This window comes from Cibotium barometz, chromosome 14, assembly GCF_041138505.1.
Source record: "Cibotium barometz isolate CiBa-2024 chromosome 14, ASM4113850v1, whole genome shotgun sequence".
Lineage (NCBI taxonomy): Eukaryota > Viridiplantae > Streptophyta > Polypodiopsida > Cyatheales > Cibotiaceae > Cibotium > Cibotium barometz.
The window spans coordinates 17,263,331-17,280,578 of record NC_141059.1 but is presented as its reverse complement, the minus strand read 5'-3'; the positions used below and the strand labels follow the sequence as shown (position 1 = coordinate 17,280,578).

The 17,248-nt window shown below is 46.7% G+C and overlaps 2 protein-coding genes across 3 annotated transcripts in view; one reads left to right on the top strand and one right to left on the bottom strand.

The window, feature by feature from the left end:
* LOC147631718 (DDT domain-containing protein PTM-like) overlaps window positions 1–17,248 on the top strand; it is a 74,346-nt gene that overhangs the window by 31,297 nt on the left and 25,801 nt on the right. The window lies entirely within an intron of this gene.
* LOC147631719 (uncharacterized) lies at window positions 2,451–6,668 on the bottom strand. The gene is made up of 3 exons (XM_086808926.1): window positions 5,382–6,668; window positions 2,515–5,295; window positions 2,451–2,468 (listed from the first exon to the last, which is right to left on the bottom strand). The coding sequence occupies exons 2-3, from the start codon at window positions 4,468–4,470 to the stop codon at window positions 2,451–2,453; spliced, it is 1,974 nt and encodes a 657-aa protein (XP_086665052.1). The 5' UTR covers window positions 4,471–5,295; window positions 5,382–6,668.

Sequence of the window (17,248 nt, the reverse complement as noted above, 5' to 3'; positions counted from 1 at the left end):
ATATTCATCAGCAGCAAAAATCTCATCCTTGGTACGAAGGAAGGGTGGCAAGACCACTCTGCCATAAATAATCTCAAACGGAGCCTTTCCTGTAGAAGCATGGATTGTATTGTTGTAGGCAAACTCAACAAGTGGAAGATACTTCTCCCATGCACTCTTCTGATCTGCCACATAACACTTCAATAAATCCAACACAGCTGAATTCGCAGCTTCACTTTGGCCATCCGTTTGGGGATGATAAGCTGATGAAAACTCAAGCTTAGTACCCATATTATCAAACAAAGCCCTCCAAAATAGGCTTGTAGTCCTGGGATCTCTATCCCCAACAATGGATTTAGGCATACCATGATGCTTGAAAATATTAGCAAGAAAAAGCTTTACCATATGATCAGCTTTAATGGTTTTCTTGACGGGCAAGAAGTGAGCTTGCTTGCTAAACCTGTCCACAATAGTCCAAATAGCATCATTCCCATGCTGGGATCTAGGCAAATCCATAATAAAATCCATCGTGATACTTTCCCAAGGTTGCGAGGGAATAGGCAATGGCTGAAGCAAACCTGGAGGCTTTTGCCTGTCAAATTTCACCTTTTGGCAAGTGATACATGCACGCACATAAGCCTCAATGTCTTTACGCATGCTTGGCCAAAAGAAATACCTCTGAATCATGCGAGTAGTAGGCATAATACCTCTATGACCAGCATAAGGTGGAGCGTGACATTCGTCCATAACCTTTGGACGCAAATCCTTCACCACACATAGGCAATTATCCTTCATGAGATAACCCTCATTGATAACATAAGAGGCATGTGAGTGACCAGCCATCAAATCAGTCCATATATGGCAAAAATCAGCATCCAAATGATACAAATCTCTCATAGCAGATAGATCTCCATGAGAGGCCACTGAGACTGCAGCAATATAAGGCCTCCTAGATAGTGCATCGGCCACGACATTTTTCTTTCCTGGAGTATGCACAATCTGAAAATGAAACATGGAAAGAAAATTCGCCATTCTCATTTGCTTCTCTGAAAGCTTGGTTTGAGATAGAAAGTATCTCAAGCTTTGATGATCTGTCTTGACTACAAATTCAGCCCCAAGAAGGTAGTGTTTCCAAATCTTTAAGGCGTGAATTACAGCCAAGAGCTCTTTCTCATAGATATCCATATGAAGCTCAGCATCATGCAAACGACGGCTCTCGTATGCAACTGCATGCCCTTCTTGATTTAGGACAGCTCCTATGCAATCACCACAAGCATCACATTCAACCACGAATGACTTGTGCAAGTCAGGAACAATCAATACTGGACCACATATGATCGCATGCTTGAGCTGCAAGAAAGCATCCTGTTCCTTTGAAGTCCATTTGAAAACAGTTTTCTTCTTCGTGAGATCATGTAGAGGAGTGGCAATCATAGCAAAATGCCTTATGAAACGCCTGTAATATGAACATAATCCCAGAAAACTACGTACTTGATGTACGTTTTGCAATTCGGGCCAATTCCGAATAGTCTCGATCTTTGCAGGATCCATTGTAACTCCATCCTTGGATACAATATGTCCCAGATAATGAATCTCTGAAAGGAAAAACTCACTTTTCTTGGCATTGACGAAAAGTTTATGCTTCCGCAACTCTTCGAACACTGTGACCAAATGAGTTCTGTGTTCCTGCTCATTCTTGGAGAAAACCAAGATATCATCAAAGAAGACTCCTGTAAACTTGCGATGGGGTCGGAATATCCTATCCATCATACGATTAAAAGTAGCAGGAGCATTGGTGAGACCAAAAGGCATTACCAAGAATTCATATAATCCGAAGGCTGTCCTGAATGCAGTCTTATGGACATCTTGTGGCACCACTCGGATCTGGTGATAACCACTCTTCAAATCAAGTCTGCTAAAGCAAGCTGAGCCATCAAGCTTATCCAAGATATCATCAATACGTGGAATTGGAAATCTATTCTTGATGGTAAGCTTGTTCAAAGCTCTATAGTCCACACACATACGGAATGATCCGTCCTTCTTTTGAACAAGAAGTACAGGAGAGCAGTAAGGTGAGGAACTGGGCTGAACCAAACCTTTCTCTAAAAGCTCGTTAACCTGCTTCATAATTTCTTCTTGTTGTGCAGCACTCACTCGGTATGCGGGTTTGTTAGGAGGAGAACTACCTGGCACAAGATCTATACGGTGATCTTCGGGCCTTTGGGGAGGTAATTCACCTGGCAACGAGTCAGCAAAACAGTCTTTGAATGCATTAAGAAAATTCAGCCTATCATTAGACATAGCATCTATATTTTGATGATTTGGCACAAGACTATCACGCACAAAAACCAAGTACGCTGAAAGACTCTTTTTCATTGCTTTATTAATTTGGATGTGTGATACAACTGGGATAGAATCCCCTTCTTTGCCAGCATCAATAAAGTGCATGCGGCCTTTATGCATAAAAGAAATCATATTAGACTTATAGTCTTTGCGGGACTCAAGCCTATGGTGCCACGGCTTGCCCAACAATACATCACATCCATTCAGTGGAGCAACTAGGAAATGCTCATTATCAAGATAGCCCTGTATATGGATACGCAACTTCCCAATCAAAGGGGTAACCTGCACCTCTTTACCAATAAATGCAGCTTCGGCTTCAATTTGAGGTCCCATGTTTTCAACCTCAATACCCAATGCAGCTGCCATTTGCATAGAGATGAAATTGTCAGTTGCACAGTCATCAAACATGAATAATGCGGGCTGATCCTTGATTTGCCCCCAAGCCTTGCAAACCATTCTCTCTTTAGCATCATGACCTGTATTACCTTGCACATCAGGAACTGCATGAACATTTGCTTTGGTGTGCTTGTCCTCGTGCTTTGGTTTGCGATCTGGGCATTGCCGAAACATGTGGTCTTTGCTACCACAAGAAAAGCATTTTCCATCCTTAGCATATTGCTCTCTTTGCTCCGGGGTTAATCCAAATTTGTTCTTTCTTGGGCCCTGTTCTTTATTTTCAGCTTTACCACCCTTGTAAGGCTCCCGGAAGTTCTTTTTAGGTGGCTGTCCACCCTTTTGCTGATTTGGGACAGCCTTGTCCTTTGCCTTGGAACCTCCTTGATCCTGCTTGATCTTGAGCACCAATTGCTCTGTAGCAAGGGCAGAAGCTGGGAGTTGTTGCAACGTATGCTTTGGGTGCAATTCAATACCCGATCTATATGCAGGTTGCAATCCAGAACGAAACTTCCTCTTTCTTTCCTCCTCAGAGATTAGCATGAAGGGAGTCACTTCCAGCAACACTTTCCAAAATTTGTTAACATACTGTTGCACACTCTCATTATCTTTTTGTTCCAGCCTGTCCCACTTTTGAGTGAGAGTTTGCTCTGCATTGGGTGGCAAGAACTGAGCATAAAATCTATCTTTGAATTCCTTCCAAGTAGAGATGGGATCCTTGGTGATCTTTTCGGTGATCCACCAATGGGCAGCAGTGCCTTTCAGAAACATGCTAGCATGGCGCACCTTCGACTTTTCTGTAAAGTCCTCATCGCTAAAAGCAATGTCGAACTGTGCCACAAACGCTAACACCTTAGAAGCATCGTGTTCACCATGAAAGACATCAAATTTGACAGATTTATCACCTGCTTTGAACTCCTTGAGCTTCCTGGCATGAGGCTCATGGTCCTCTCTTTTTCTTTTCCCCTTATCCAACGGGGTAGCCCTATCTGCATGGGCTCCATGGGCCGTCAAAGAAGCTTCATGGGGCACGGTGGCATGTGCTCCACGAACTCGAAGCTCAGATGCATGTGACTTACCTGCATATGGCATAGTCTCTCCATGAGACAACTCAGAAGGCAAAATTTTTCTGGAAGCAGACCTGTCACCATGAGATACATATCTTGCATGCATGTGACTTTCGTGCCCTCCATGAGCACTGGCATACGTAAATCTGTCAGGCTTAGTGCCTTGGGGAGAGGATGCATGACGAGAGGTGACAGTCACCTCTTCCTTTTGCATAAAAGATTTCAGCCTCTGGGATGCAGGATCTCCATGCTTTAAACGAGGTGGATTTCTGAATTTTAGCTCTCCGTCATCCCCCTCTTTGATATCACCTTTGCGAAGGAGATAGGCAAGTGCCAACTCCCTTGGTTTCTTGCCCACTTCACGAGCCATTGATTCAAAGGTTACATCAACCATAGCGTCAGCCTTCCTGGCTTCAATAGCACTTAGCAGATGAGGATCTTCATGCAAAAACTTCAATTCTTGCTCTTGAGCCTGCAAAAGTTTTCTCATATGTTCCATTTCAGCCCTCATAGCATCAGGGTCTTGTTCAAGCATAACTGTCTTTCCTGGAGACAGTTGACCTTTGGATTCACTATCCATAACCCTTTCAAGGGGCTTGTGTCTACCTCGCAGGGCATCAGACCCACGAGAAGCACTAGATGGACCCCTCGAATTTGGTACTTCCAAAGGGTTGTCTTGGCTGTCCATTGTGTTCAAAGTTTGCTAAAAGCGGGATGTCCAGTACACAGGTTCGTTTCCCCACTAGGAAGAGGGAAACAACCGTGCTCTGATACCAATGAAACCGATCCCGTCAAGTGGGAAAGACTCAGTTGGACACCTACACGTTTAATAGCACAACTTTAAAACCACAAATATGAAATGGACAACTTAAAACAACTTGAAATTTGAATGAACAGAAATGGAAAGATGGACACCAGCACTGGGGCCGGAACGGGCCGACCCCCCCCTCAATATATGATATATTTATTGGGAGTATTTAAAGAATACAATGCTCCATGGGTTCTGAGAACCAGATAATGTCCATGTACATATGAAAACAGTACTAAACAAATAGCTCGAATTTCGATGTAGAAGCTCGAAGCAGATTGACCACTAGTGTGGTCCAATCGCTACGGTCCTGTGCTTTCACTGGACTCCGCGGAGAGCACCACACTGGTGTTCCGAGACCACGCACAGACAGGCGCTCTCGTACTAACGCCTGGCTCTCCCGATCTCAGCACCTTTGGACCGAGGTTCGCCCATATAGCTTGGACAACCCGGCACCGAACGGGTGTAGGCCGAGCGGGACGAATCTTTTACCAGTTTTAAACATTAAATGATTTACTCAAATCTGAAATTCACTTACTTGTAGTTGGTTGATAGAAGACCAAGACTTGTGGTGTTTAAAGCCACCCAGGAGATGCAAAGTCCTCTTGTAGAACGCAAATGGAGATGATGTACCACCACCGCAAGAGTCCACAGCCGCCTGCTGTGAAAGGAGGAGTACCCACTTGCAAGGAAGGAGAGGCCTGGCTACAGCATGAAGGAACCGGTTGATTTGAAGAGGTAGCCGCCTGTTGAGAGTGGGCAGTCCACTTATAGATGGTGCGAAGCCTTACCACAGCATGTGAGCACACAGGCGCCTACAAGGGCAGCACCATATGGAGGCAGCCTCCTGGGGATGTAACGCAGCCTGTGTGGAAGGGAAGCGATCAGCTGTAGAGGTGCACACAGCCGCCTGTGAGAAAAGGAACGCCTGTAGCAGCACATACGTAGCAATGCCCTGTGAAGATGGCTGGCCCACGTCTGAGAGCAATAGCAGCCGCCTGAAGGAGTGGTAAGCGCAGCCTGTTCTGCAGATTTCAACAGTCGCCTGGGGAAGTAGGCGCAGCAGCAACAGGGTCAGCCGCCTGTAGAGAGTCCACGCCTCAGAGCAGCCAGCAATGATATTCAGCCGCCTGTAGAGAGGCAGGCAGCGTAGCCTGAGAGGAGCCGGAGTGCTGGTCGCCGGTAGTCTACGTGAGAAGGAGGCGAAGGGTGATGGACCAACCAAGAAGCGATGCCTCCCACGCTTGAAGAGAGACCTTCTTTTTTAATAAAATCATGTGGAGATAACCTTAGCTTGCATGTGGGGAATTAGTGGGGGTTGGTGACGCCCACCCCCACACTCACTTAAAAGTGAGGCTCCCCACCTTGGCCCCAAAGTGGGTGCCCAAAGGGGGTGCCCACTTTTAAATAAGTGTGAACCCCTAACCTTATAAATCAAAGGGTTAGAATTTAAATCATTAAAACAACATGTACCATATACTTACCACCTGTTCACATGCACTGAAACTCGTCAGAATACAGGGCAGACTTCACGACTCACTGGCAGGCGTCCCCGCTCAGTAAGTAACACGTCAGGCAGGCAAACACACGAATACATGTCATGCGAAAACAGTTTCAAACATGCAAAATATGTGTGCATGTGCAAATAGTAACATGGACATATCTCCCGTTCATGGAACATGTACAAAATATCTGTCGGCACAAAACTGGCACGACATTTATTACATAAAAACCTGGTCTTCCTATGGAGTGACAGTCCCATAGGTAAGACACAGTTCCAGGCACGAGTTTCCCTAGGTGTGACAGTCCCATAGGTAAAACACGGCACGAATACTGGCTCTTCCATGGCGTGACAGTCCCATGGATCGAACACAGTCCAGGTCATACACGGGTGGCACTGATCTGGCTCCCGTCCATACGACACCATCCTGCTAACACACGGGTGGCACCAGTCTGGCTCCCGTCCATGTCAGCAAAATACTGGCCTCTTCACATGAGACACCGGCCTGGCCTCAAGTGAACGAGACGCAAAAAGTAGGAATGGACCAAATGGTCGGCCAATTGGTGACAGCAGGACAATGCACACCTGACCTTGGACTCATGTGCAGGACAATGCACACCTGACCTCGGACGACTGAGATGGATCCCTGGCTGACTCGTCCCGGACTGGGCTCACATGGGACCAGTTCACCATCCCAGGTCCTGCACCTTCTGTACAGAATGTCTACGTGGCATCCAAGTGCGGGATGCACGTGACATCTTGTCAGCCCTGAGAGTCTTGACCTGAAATCCAGACTCTTTCTCCACCATCACGTGCCAACTCTGAACCGAGCAAAAGCCTGGTCCTTCTGTGAAAGAAAGTAGACCCACGTGAATCTGGTACAATTATCAACAAGCAGCATGAAGTAGAGAGTTCCTCCCAAGGATGGTATCTGCTGTGGTCCACACAAGTCAGTGTGAATCAACTCCAAAGGTTTCGAAGCCCGCCTGGAAGCCTGCTTCGGAAAGGATTCCCTGTGCTGCTTACCACGTATGCAAGAACTGCAGCGTCCTTGCCTACTACCAACATCTGGTCCCGGAAGGCGCGCCGCAAAGCATCCACATTTAAGTGGCCAAAACGAAAGTGCCACAAATCTCCGACCTGAGAGCCTGTCAGTGAGGAGAGTGCAGAGAGCTTGTAGATGCCGTTCTCCACACCGCCTTCCCAAACAACTTTGCCTGTCTCACGGTCCCTTAGAGCAACTGAATGCTCCTCAAATTCCACCCGAAAGCCAGTCTTGCATACCTCATGCACTGACAAAAGATGAAAGCCCAGAGCAGGGACATAAAGAACACGGGAAGCATGCTTGCCCCCCTTGCCGTCGGGAATGATCTCCATCCGGCCCTCACGATGAATCGGAATAGTGGAGTTATCGCCAATAAAGATACGACCTGACTGCCGTTTCAGATCCAGGAAGAAGTCACGGGATGGAGTCATGTGCCTGGAAGCACCACTGTCGAGAATCCATTCCCGAGTATCCTTTGCGGTGAAGCCAATTGCCTCCTCGCTCGAAGACGATGAATCATCGGAGTCCACCATCTCCAAGTGCACAAATGCCGGAGTCTTCGCAGCTGAGGCCGAGGAATCAGCACTCTTCCCTGTCCGCTTGGGGCACTTCCTCCAGTAGTGGCCTTTCTCGCCACAATCATTACACGATCTTTCGGCCTTCAGCTTCTCTCGTTCTGGATCAGGCTTCTTCTCGGAAGACTTATCTGGAGAAGCCTTCCCTTTGCCCTTGTTGGTATTACGGCCTTTCGACCGTTGGCCAGTTAAGGCCTCCGAACCTCCGGCGTGAGGAGGGTTCGTGAAACGTTCCTCCTGGTCCAGGACCATTGGCACAAGCTCCTCCCAAGTAATGGTTTTGAGCCTGCCACTCGTGATCAACGAGGAATAGAAAGCGGAATACTGACCAGGCAAGTGGGAAAGTAACGTGATGGCCATATCTTCGGACGATATCTCTTTCCCAGCTTGAAGGACTTCCTGCTGAAGGGCATGCAGCTTGTTAATGTGTTCCCGCATCGTCGAAGACTTTGCAGGGTTCATAACCCGCATCTGCACTTCCAAGGATATCCGCTTCATGGGTGACACCCTGTTGTACAAAGAAGCCAAGTGCTCCCATATGCCTCTCGCCAGCGTCATGTGCTTCACATGGTTGATCACCTGTGGTGTGCAATTGAGGAATATAAACGACCGGACCCTGGCGTTGACACGGTCCCACATTTGTGCCTGTGCCTCTCGGTCCTTCCTCGTCGATAATAACTCCCCTTCCTCAGCTTCCGGCCTTGGCACCCCTTTGATAATAAAATCAGCAAGATCATATGACTCCAGAACTGACTCCATCATGACCTTCCAGATGCCATAATTGGACCCGTCCAACTGCCGATCCACTGGGAACGTGGGGAGAGTTGGAATCTTCACGTGCTTCTCAGCCATCTCGAGTAAATCCGCCATCTCGGAGAGTAACCTGAAAGGGTGGGTGGGTGGGAAAAATCAGAAAATCAGAAAATATGCAAGTGGCTGTCCAGCCCCTTTGCCCGCCTTCCTCTTGCACCTTCACTTCCCGTTCAGCCCGAAACAGTCCACCGATCAGCAACCTGTTGCTCCCCCTCTTGCTCAGAAAAACGCCCAAGATCTCCTAGAGCCTAGGGCTCTGATACCATGTCAGAATATGCAGCGGAAATGATATCCAAACTTGGGTAGACAAGAGCAAGTAGACTGCAGAAAATAATCAGCACAAGAAACACAGAGAGATGTGTGTAAACTCTTCTCTATACACAAGATCCCGGAAATACTGAATGAGAAAGTGGAGGAGGATGAGGGGCAATATATACAATCCCACATGAGCAGTCGGCCAGCCTCAGATGGTGCCCACGACTGAGATAAATGTCCACGACTGCTGTAAATAGCAGTCGGCCAGCAACAGATGCCCCACGCCTGGACAGAACAAGTCGGCCAGCACTCCTACAGCCCACGATTGATACAGATGCAGTCGGCCAGCTTCAGAGTGCTCCTGGCATCAACTGGCAGCCCTCCAGCCACTAGAAAAAAAATGGGAAAAATAGGGAAAAAATACGGGGAGTGTGGAAAAATGATATACGGGCGGGCACACCCACAACAGAGGCCCTGGTGTATACAAATAGACAGGAGATGACTTCTAACATATCCAACACTAGTGTTCATTTTTGAGTACATGTTTGGCTACTATTGTACAAATTATGGAAGTATGGAATGACTTTCATAAATTAAAAAAGTGATTTCTTAGTTTGCTTGGGCTATTTAGTGTTGCAAAGTTCATGTCCTTGTAGAACCTACCAGTTGCAAGGTATTGGGAAATGAGTGGTTCATTACCAGCAGCTTAGCATGTGTGTGAACGCAAAGCACAAGTTAGTGGTCGTACTATCTTAAGATTGGCATTCACATCCGTAGTGGTGTTTTTGGTCTCGAGGAGAACTTTGAGTGTATTCATCTTTTTGCAAGTATTCCGTAGATGCATACAAGCATTCTAATATGCATTAAGAAATCGTTAATGAATTGACAATGCATTTGAAAAACTAATGACATGGTCTTGTGTGTTGACCATGAGTATACGAGGGAGCCTAATTTGACATTCTTGGCTTTAAGTGTGCGTAGTTACACATGGCATTATCTATGAGAAGGGTTCTTGTGTAGCCGAGAAAAGAATTTTGATTCATGCTCACAGTTGCCATAAAATTGGTGCCATTGTCGTACGAAGCTATGACCAAACAAATGTGTACGTTTATGAAATGACTGAGCGAGAATGCACATGAGTCATTTGCTTTCTTGTACAATCCGGGTGGGTGTTGTAGAGATAAGCTATTCTTTCGTTCGACGTGCTATTCTTTCCTCAAACTCAAGAGGTGCTCGGTGAGGAACTTCAAGCTTCAGCTGTTCGTTAGGAGATGTCAAGCGAGGCCTCTTCTTCTCATAGCATGAATGCTCATCCAAATCATTAGATGTGCGTTTCTTGTATTGCTGAGGAGGTTTTGGGATGAGGAATTCTCCCTTAGGCCGTACCTCAATGTTGTCGCTCTTCTAGAGATATTCGAAAGATAAGTTTGTGGGATTTTCGGTGTACATCTAGGCTAGATCTCCAAAAATATCCATAACTGATCGAACAAGCTACCTTTCCAAATAATAATCTTTCCATGTACGGGTAGCGTTGGTATTTGCTCAATAATGATTCTTGACTGGCTAACTACCCCTTCAGCTTGTCCAACCGCTCTGAATAAAACTCCCTTTGGGCATCGAGAGTCTTCTGGAACTCTGCAGCCATGTTCTTGAACAATGTTTTGACCTTATCCCAACAGTGTTGTCCTATCCATAGTATCGAAGTGAGGAGAAAAATCTTCCGAGTTTTTCCTAAAATCTTTGCTCTTTTCCAAGCAATCTGGAAAAGCTGAGCTTTGATACCACTGTAACCGAAATCGGGGACCCAGAGCGATGGATAGACACTTCAAGTATCAGACAGAGCATGAAAACATAGCGGAAGAAGCACAAATAAAATAATGACACTGCACTGAGCCGGAACAGCTGGCCCCCCCTAGGAACTTCTTTATTCATATAGAAGCTTTTACAAGAACACAAGGTGCGGATGCAGACTTGCACCGTCAGCAACTTTTCATAGAGCGCATACAATACTCAAGCTTGTTCCTCTTTGCAAAAGATGGGCCACAAAACTGCCCAAAGCTGTCACAATACAGTTCCAAAAACTGTCTCAAAACAGTCCATAAATCAGCCCTTGAACACGGCCCCCCAAGCTCAGAGCTTGTCTTGCGCGAGAGATCCTAGAGGACAACTGTCTTTGGCGGCGAGTTTCTGCAGCAACCGGCTGAGAAAGGAAGAGAGGAAGCGCCGTAGGTGCTATATAACCTGCAGCTCTGCACCCTCTAGGCGGTGAAGATGAGGCAACCTCTGTACAGTTAGCTTGTGGGCGACCAGCAGAGATAGAACACAGCTGTCAATTGGTTCAAAGGTTGTCACATGCACACTGCACTCAGTGCATGGTGACAAACTGGCTCATCATCAGCAGTGCAACATTTGTATATTATTAGAACCCAGTAGGATGATATTTGTCGTACGCTGTGACCCCATTGTATATCCTCAGTTCAGGATAAGTCAGGCACGAGCTACGTTGGTCATTCCTCAGCCTTAGCGGGTTAGTCAGTCAATCAAGTGCCTTCACCCACTTGCAGAGAATCATTCATGCATGTAGAGTCAGTAGAAGCCTTAGGGTTTGCATCAGAAAGCACTCTGCATCGTGCATAATATGCATTCATATGCCTGTGCATCATTTAGAACATCCCAGAAGCCTTAGGGAATTTACTAGGATTTATCTAATATTTTTTCCATATTTTATGGTATTTATTTAGCATTTATTGTCATTTATAAACATAAACTTTATTAAATAAATGACCAGCTAACTTGACCAGCCCCTAGTTAGTATAAATAGGCTTGCATAGGGCTTAGACATGCATTCAGTCTTCAGTGAGCTAGGCGCCTTCCTCTTCAGCACTAGGAGCATTCCCCGCCTTAAGCCTAGATTGGTTCTTGCCCTTCTGGAGTTTGTGTTGTGCTTCAGCCTTCTTGCAGTCCCTTTAAGCAGCCCACAGCTCCACAGTCATCGGGCGCAACCCTTCTTGCAGTCCATGCAGCCTACAACAGCTCCACAGTTTAGGCGCAGCCATCTTTGCCTAACGCACAGTTCATGAATGGGAGATTTAATTAGGGTTAGAGTTCATGTGGGAGACATACACAGAGAAACAAGGGGGAGAGAGAGAGAGAGAGAGAGAGAGAGAGTTGTGGGGATAAGTCAACTCACCAAGATGAGTGTGTGACTCCCTATCACACATGTATATTGCACTAGTACACATAGTGCACTTAGTACATTAAAAGCACTAAGTGTACTATGTACTATAACTTATGGGCTTGTACACACTATAAGGGTGGGCATTATGCCTTTACCCCAACAACCTCCCACTTAATTAGGGTTAGAGTTCATGTGGGAGACATACACAGAGAAACAAGGGAGAGAGAGAGAGAGAGAGAGAGAGAGAGAGAGAGAGAGAGTTGTGGGGATAAGTCAACTCACCAAGATGAGTGTGTGACTTTCCTATCACACATGTATATTGCACTAGTACACATAGTGCACTTAGTACATTAAAAGTACGAAGTGTACTATCTACTATAACTTATGGGCTTGTACACACTATAAGGGTGGGCATTATGCCTTTACCCCAACAACCTCCCACTTAAAGACAAAGTGCCCTTAAGTGAAGGAAAAGAAAAATCAGCATGTACATGATAATATACAAGGCCATATAAAGGCTGAAACTGGCCTCATCCAATGCCCATCAAGTGTTTGCAATGAGCAAATCGCTCCGGAGGCAAACTCTTTGTCAACAGATCAGCCGGGTTGTCATCCGTATGAATCTTAACAAGCTGAATTTGCTTGTTCTCTATCACCTCTCTGATGAAGTGATACGTCACATCCACGTGCTTCGTCTTTGCATGAAAGACAGGGTTCTTTGCCAACTGGATGGCACTCTGACTGTCACAATGCAACAATGGAATATCCCCTGTATAACCCAAATCAACCACTAACCGAGATAGCCATAATGCCTCCTTGCAAGCCTCTGTGGCTGCAATATACTCGGCCTCTGTAGTAGATAAGGCAGTGCACTTCTGCATCCTGGATATCCATGACACAGCACCTCCTGTGAATGTAAACACATAACCGGTAGTAGACTTCCGGTTATCTGGATGACCGGCATAATCCGAATCCGTGTAACCATGCACTAATGCATCCTGTTTGCCAAAACAAATGCACATATCCTGTGTGTCCTTCAGGTATCTCATGACACCTTTCACTGCTTCCCAATGCTTCTTGCTAGGGTTGGCCATGTATCTAGAAACCACTCCCACTGCAAATGCAATGTCCGGCCTAGTAGCAACCATGGCATACATGAGACTGCCACAAGCTGAAGCATACGGAATCTTGGCCATATCAGCCCTGTCACTATCCGACTGTGGGTTGTCCATAGCACTGAGTTTCACATATGGAGGCAAAGGAGTACTAGTCTTCTTCCCCCCGTCCATATTGAACCTCTGCAAAACTTTGCCAATGTATTCCTTCTGAGACAAATACAACACATGCTGATTTCTGTCCCGAAGTATCCGCATACCCAAAATGTGATTTGCATCACCCAAATCCTTCATATCAAAAGTTTGATGCAGCCTCTGCTTCAAGGCATCCATCTCCTTACAAGATTTCCCGGCAATCAACATATCATCAACATACAAGATGAGGATCAATAGACTGCCATCCAAAGCTTTCTTGGTGTATAAGCAGTGATCTATGTCACTTCTCCTGAATTTCTGGGATTTCATGAATGTATCAAATTTATGATACCATTCCCTTGGTGCCTGTTTGAGCCCATAAAGACTCTTTTTCAGCTTGCATACAAGCTTCTCCTTTCCACTCACTGCATAACCCTCTGGTTGTTGCATATATATCTCCTCATGGAGATCACCGTGAAGAAAAGCAGTCTTCACATCCATCTGAATCAAGTCCAGATCATCATGTGCAACCAAAGCTAACACAGCTCTAAGTGTGGTCATTTTGACCACTGGAGAGAAGATCTCCTCAAAGTCCACACCATATTCCTGCTTGAAGCCCTTAGCCACTAACCTGGCTTTGTATCTTGGCTTTGCATCTGGTGCAACTTTGAGCCTGTAAACCCACTTGCATGGCAAAACCTTTTTGCCTGCAGGCAAATGCACCAACTTCCATGTTCCATTTTTGTGCAGAGAATCCATCTCCGACTTCATGGCACGCTCCCAAAGAGCCTTGTCTGCCCTCTGTAAAACCTCCTTATAACATGAGGGCTCCCCACAGTCAGTGAGCATCAAGTAGTCAACCCCTGGAACAAACCTGTCAGGGGCTCTGGAGGGTCTAGTGGACCTCCGTACCCAATGACTATCATTTGCAGGTTGCTGTCCAGCCTGCATATCACCTATTGGTGGCTCCTGTTCCATGCCATAAGGCTGAAAAATCATGCCCGGTATCTCTTCTAACTGTGGCATATCCATAGGGATATTTTCTGCCATCTCTGGCTGTCCATTTGGACCATTTTCAGCACCATTTAAGGGCTGGTTTTGCTACTGTAATGGCTGATTTACAGCCCTTGGTTGTTGTCCATGATGTCCATCATTATCAAAGATGACTCTGCTAGGCTCCTGTTGCCTTGCAGGCTCCTTATACATGCATGTTTCATAAAAAATGACATCATTGCTGCGTATAATCTTTCTATTCACGGGATCCCAAAGTCTATACCCCATTTCACCTCTGTCACCAAATCCTAGGAATATGCAAAAGCTCCGTTGTATTGCTTTTGTCGCGGACTCTGTGCGATCTTCAAGGGCCGTCCTCTGTGGTCCACTCGGAGGGTAACTCGGTGACACCTGACTCCCGAAGGGTGTCCAACAACCACCTGGTACTCAAACAGATCGTGGAGCCTCCTGCTGTTGCGGGGGCTCTACTCCAGCTGCGGGCTCAACCTCCTGTACTGACTGAGGTGGATCAACTGGAACAATAGTCTGGGAATCATCATCAGACTCTTCTGGATCTCCAAGAAGTGGCGGCTCCTCGACAGTGGATACTGGAACGTGCTCATCAAAAACCACATCCCGGCTGACAACAATCTCATTCCTATCTGGATCATACAATTTGTATCCCTTGGAAAGAGAATTATACCCCACAAATATAAGCTTACGGGATTTGGAATCAAGCTTCCCCCTTGCTTCTTCGGAATATGTACATACGCATCAGGACTGTGGTGGAGATGGCGAGGACCATGCTGGAGCATCGTGATCTTCCTCGTCCACTTTGGGGAGAGGTTGTGGCAACGGCTGTCCATACCCTCAACCGGTCTCCAACGTCTTCAGAACCTAATATGACTCCGTTTGAGGCATATTTTGGCAGGAAACCTGACGTCTCACACTTCCGTGTTTTTGGGAGTGTTTTTGCGTTCTACAACTCCATTCTCTGAAGGCGATCTTGTATTGACCAGTTCCCTCTTGATGCCATGATCTGCACAAAATCGAAGAAATACATTCGAGGAGAATTCACCCCCTTTGTCAGCCCTGAGAGTCTTTACCTGCAATCCAGACTCTTTTTCCACCATCACGTGCCAATCCTTGAACCGTGCAAAAGCTTGGTCCTTCTGTGAAAGAAATTAGACCCACGTGAATCTGGTACAATCATCAATAAGCAGCATAAAATAGAGAGATCCTCTCATTGATGGTGTCTGCTGAGGTCCACACAAGTCAGTGTGAATCAACCAAGTTTTGAAGCCCGCCTTGAAGCCTGCTTCGGAAAGGATTCCTTGTGCTGCTTACCACGTATGCAAGAACTGCAACGTCCTTGCCTGCTACCAACATCTGGCAAGCCAACCACCATCTGGTTGCGGAAAGCTCGCCGTAGTGCATCCGCATTTAAGTGGCCAAAACGAAAGTGCCACAGATCTCCGGCCTGAGAACCTGTCACTGAGGAGAGTGTAGAGAGCTTGTAGATACCATTCTCCACACCGCCTTCCCAAACAACCTGGCCAGTCTCACGGTCTCGTAGAGCAACTGAATGTTCCTCAAATTCCACCTGAAAGCCAGTCTTGCATACTTCATGCACTGACAGAAGATGAAAACCAAGAGCAGGGACAAAGAACACGGGAGGCATGCTTGCCCCCCTTGCCGTCGGGAATAATCTCCATCCGGCCCTCACTGTGAATCGGAATGGAGTTGTTGCCAATGATAATGCGACTTGACTGCCGTTTCAGATCTAGAAAGAAGTCACGGGATGGAGTCATGTGCCTGGAAGCACCACTGTCAAGAATCCATTCTCGGGTATCCTTTGCGGTGAAGCCAATTGCCTCCTCGCTTGAAGACGATGAAGCATCGGAGTCCATCATCTCAGTGTGCACAAATGCAGGAGTCTTTGGAGCTGAGGCTGAAGAATCAGCACTCTTCCCAGTCCGCTTAGGACACTTACTCCACTAGTGGCCCTTCTCGCCACAACCATTGCAGGACCGCTCGGCCTTCAGTTTCTCTCGTTCTGTTTCAGGCTTCTTCTGAGAAGACTTCTCCGGTGAAGCCTTCCCTTTGCCCTTGTTGTTATTCTGGCCTTTCGGCCGTTGGCCAATTAAGGCCTCTGAACCTCCACTGTGAGGAGGGTTCGTGAAACGTTCCTCCATGGTCGAGGACCATGGGCACAAGCTCCTCCCAGGTAATGGTGCTGAGCCTGCCACTAGTAATCAAAGAAGAGTAGAAAGCGGAATACTGAGCAGGCAAGTGGGACAGCAAAGTAATGGCCATATCTTCTGATGATATCTCCTTCCCAGCCTGGAGGACTTCTTGCTGAAGGGCCTGCAGCTTGTTAATGTGCTCCCGCATCGTCGACGACTTTGCAGGGTTCATAACCCGCATCTGCACTTCCAAGGAAATCCTCTTCATGGGCGATACCCTGTTATAAAGAGAAGCCAAGTGCTGCCATATACCTTTGGCCAGCGTCATATGCTTTACGTGATTGATTACTTGTGGTGTGCAGTTGAGGAAGATAAATGACCAGACCTTGGCATTGACAGATCCCACATCTGTGCCCATGCCTTGCGGTCCTTCTTCATTGACAGCAACTCCCCTTCCTCTGCTTCCGGCCGTGGAACCCCGATAACAATGAAATTAGCAAGGTCATATGACTCCAGCACAGACTCCATCATCACCTTCCAGATGCCGTAATTGTTCTTGTCCAACTGACAGTCCACTGGGAACGTGGGGAGAGTTGGGATCTTCACATGCTTCTCAGCCATCTCTAACAAATCTGCCATCGCGGGGATGTAACTGAAAAGGGTGGGTGGGTGGGAAAAAAAAACTCTAAACTTGCAAGTGGCTGTCCAGCTACTTAGCCCGCCTTCCTCTTGCTACTTCTCTTCCTGAACAGTCCAAAACAGTCCACCAATCAGCAACGCAACAATCCCCCTCTTGCTCAGAAAACTCCCAAGATCTTTCAAGAGCCTAGGGCTTTGATACCATGTCAAAATACGCAGCGGA

Excerpts from the sequence above, each read along its gene's own strand:
- LOC147631719 (XM_086808926.1), bottom strand. The coding sequence starts at position 4,470 with ATGGACAGCCAAGACAACCCTTTGGAAGTACCAAATTCGAGGGGTCCA.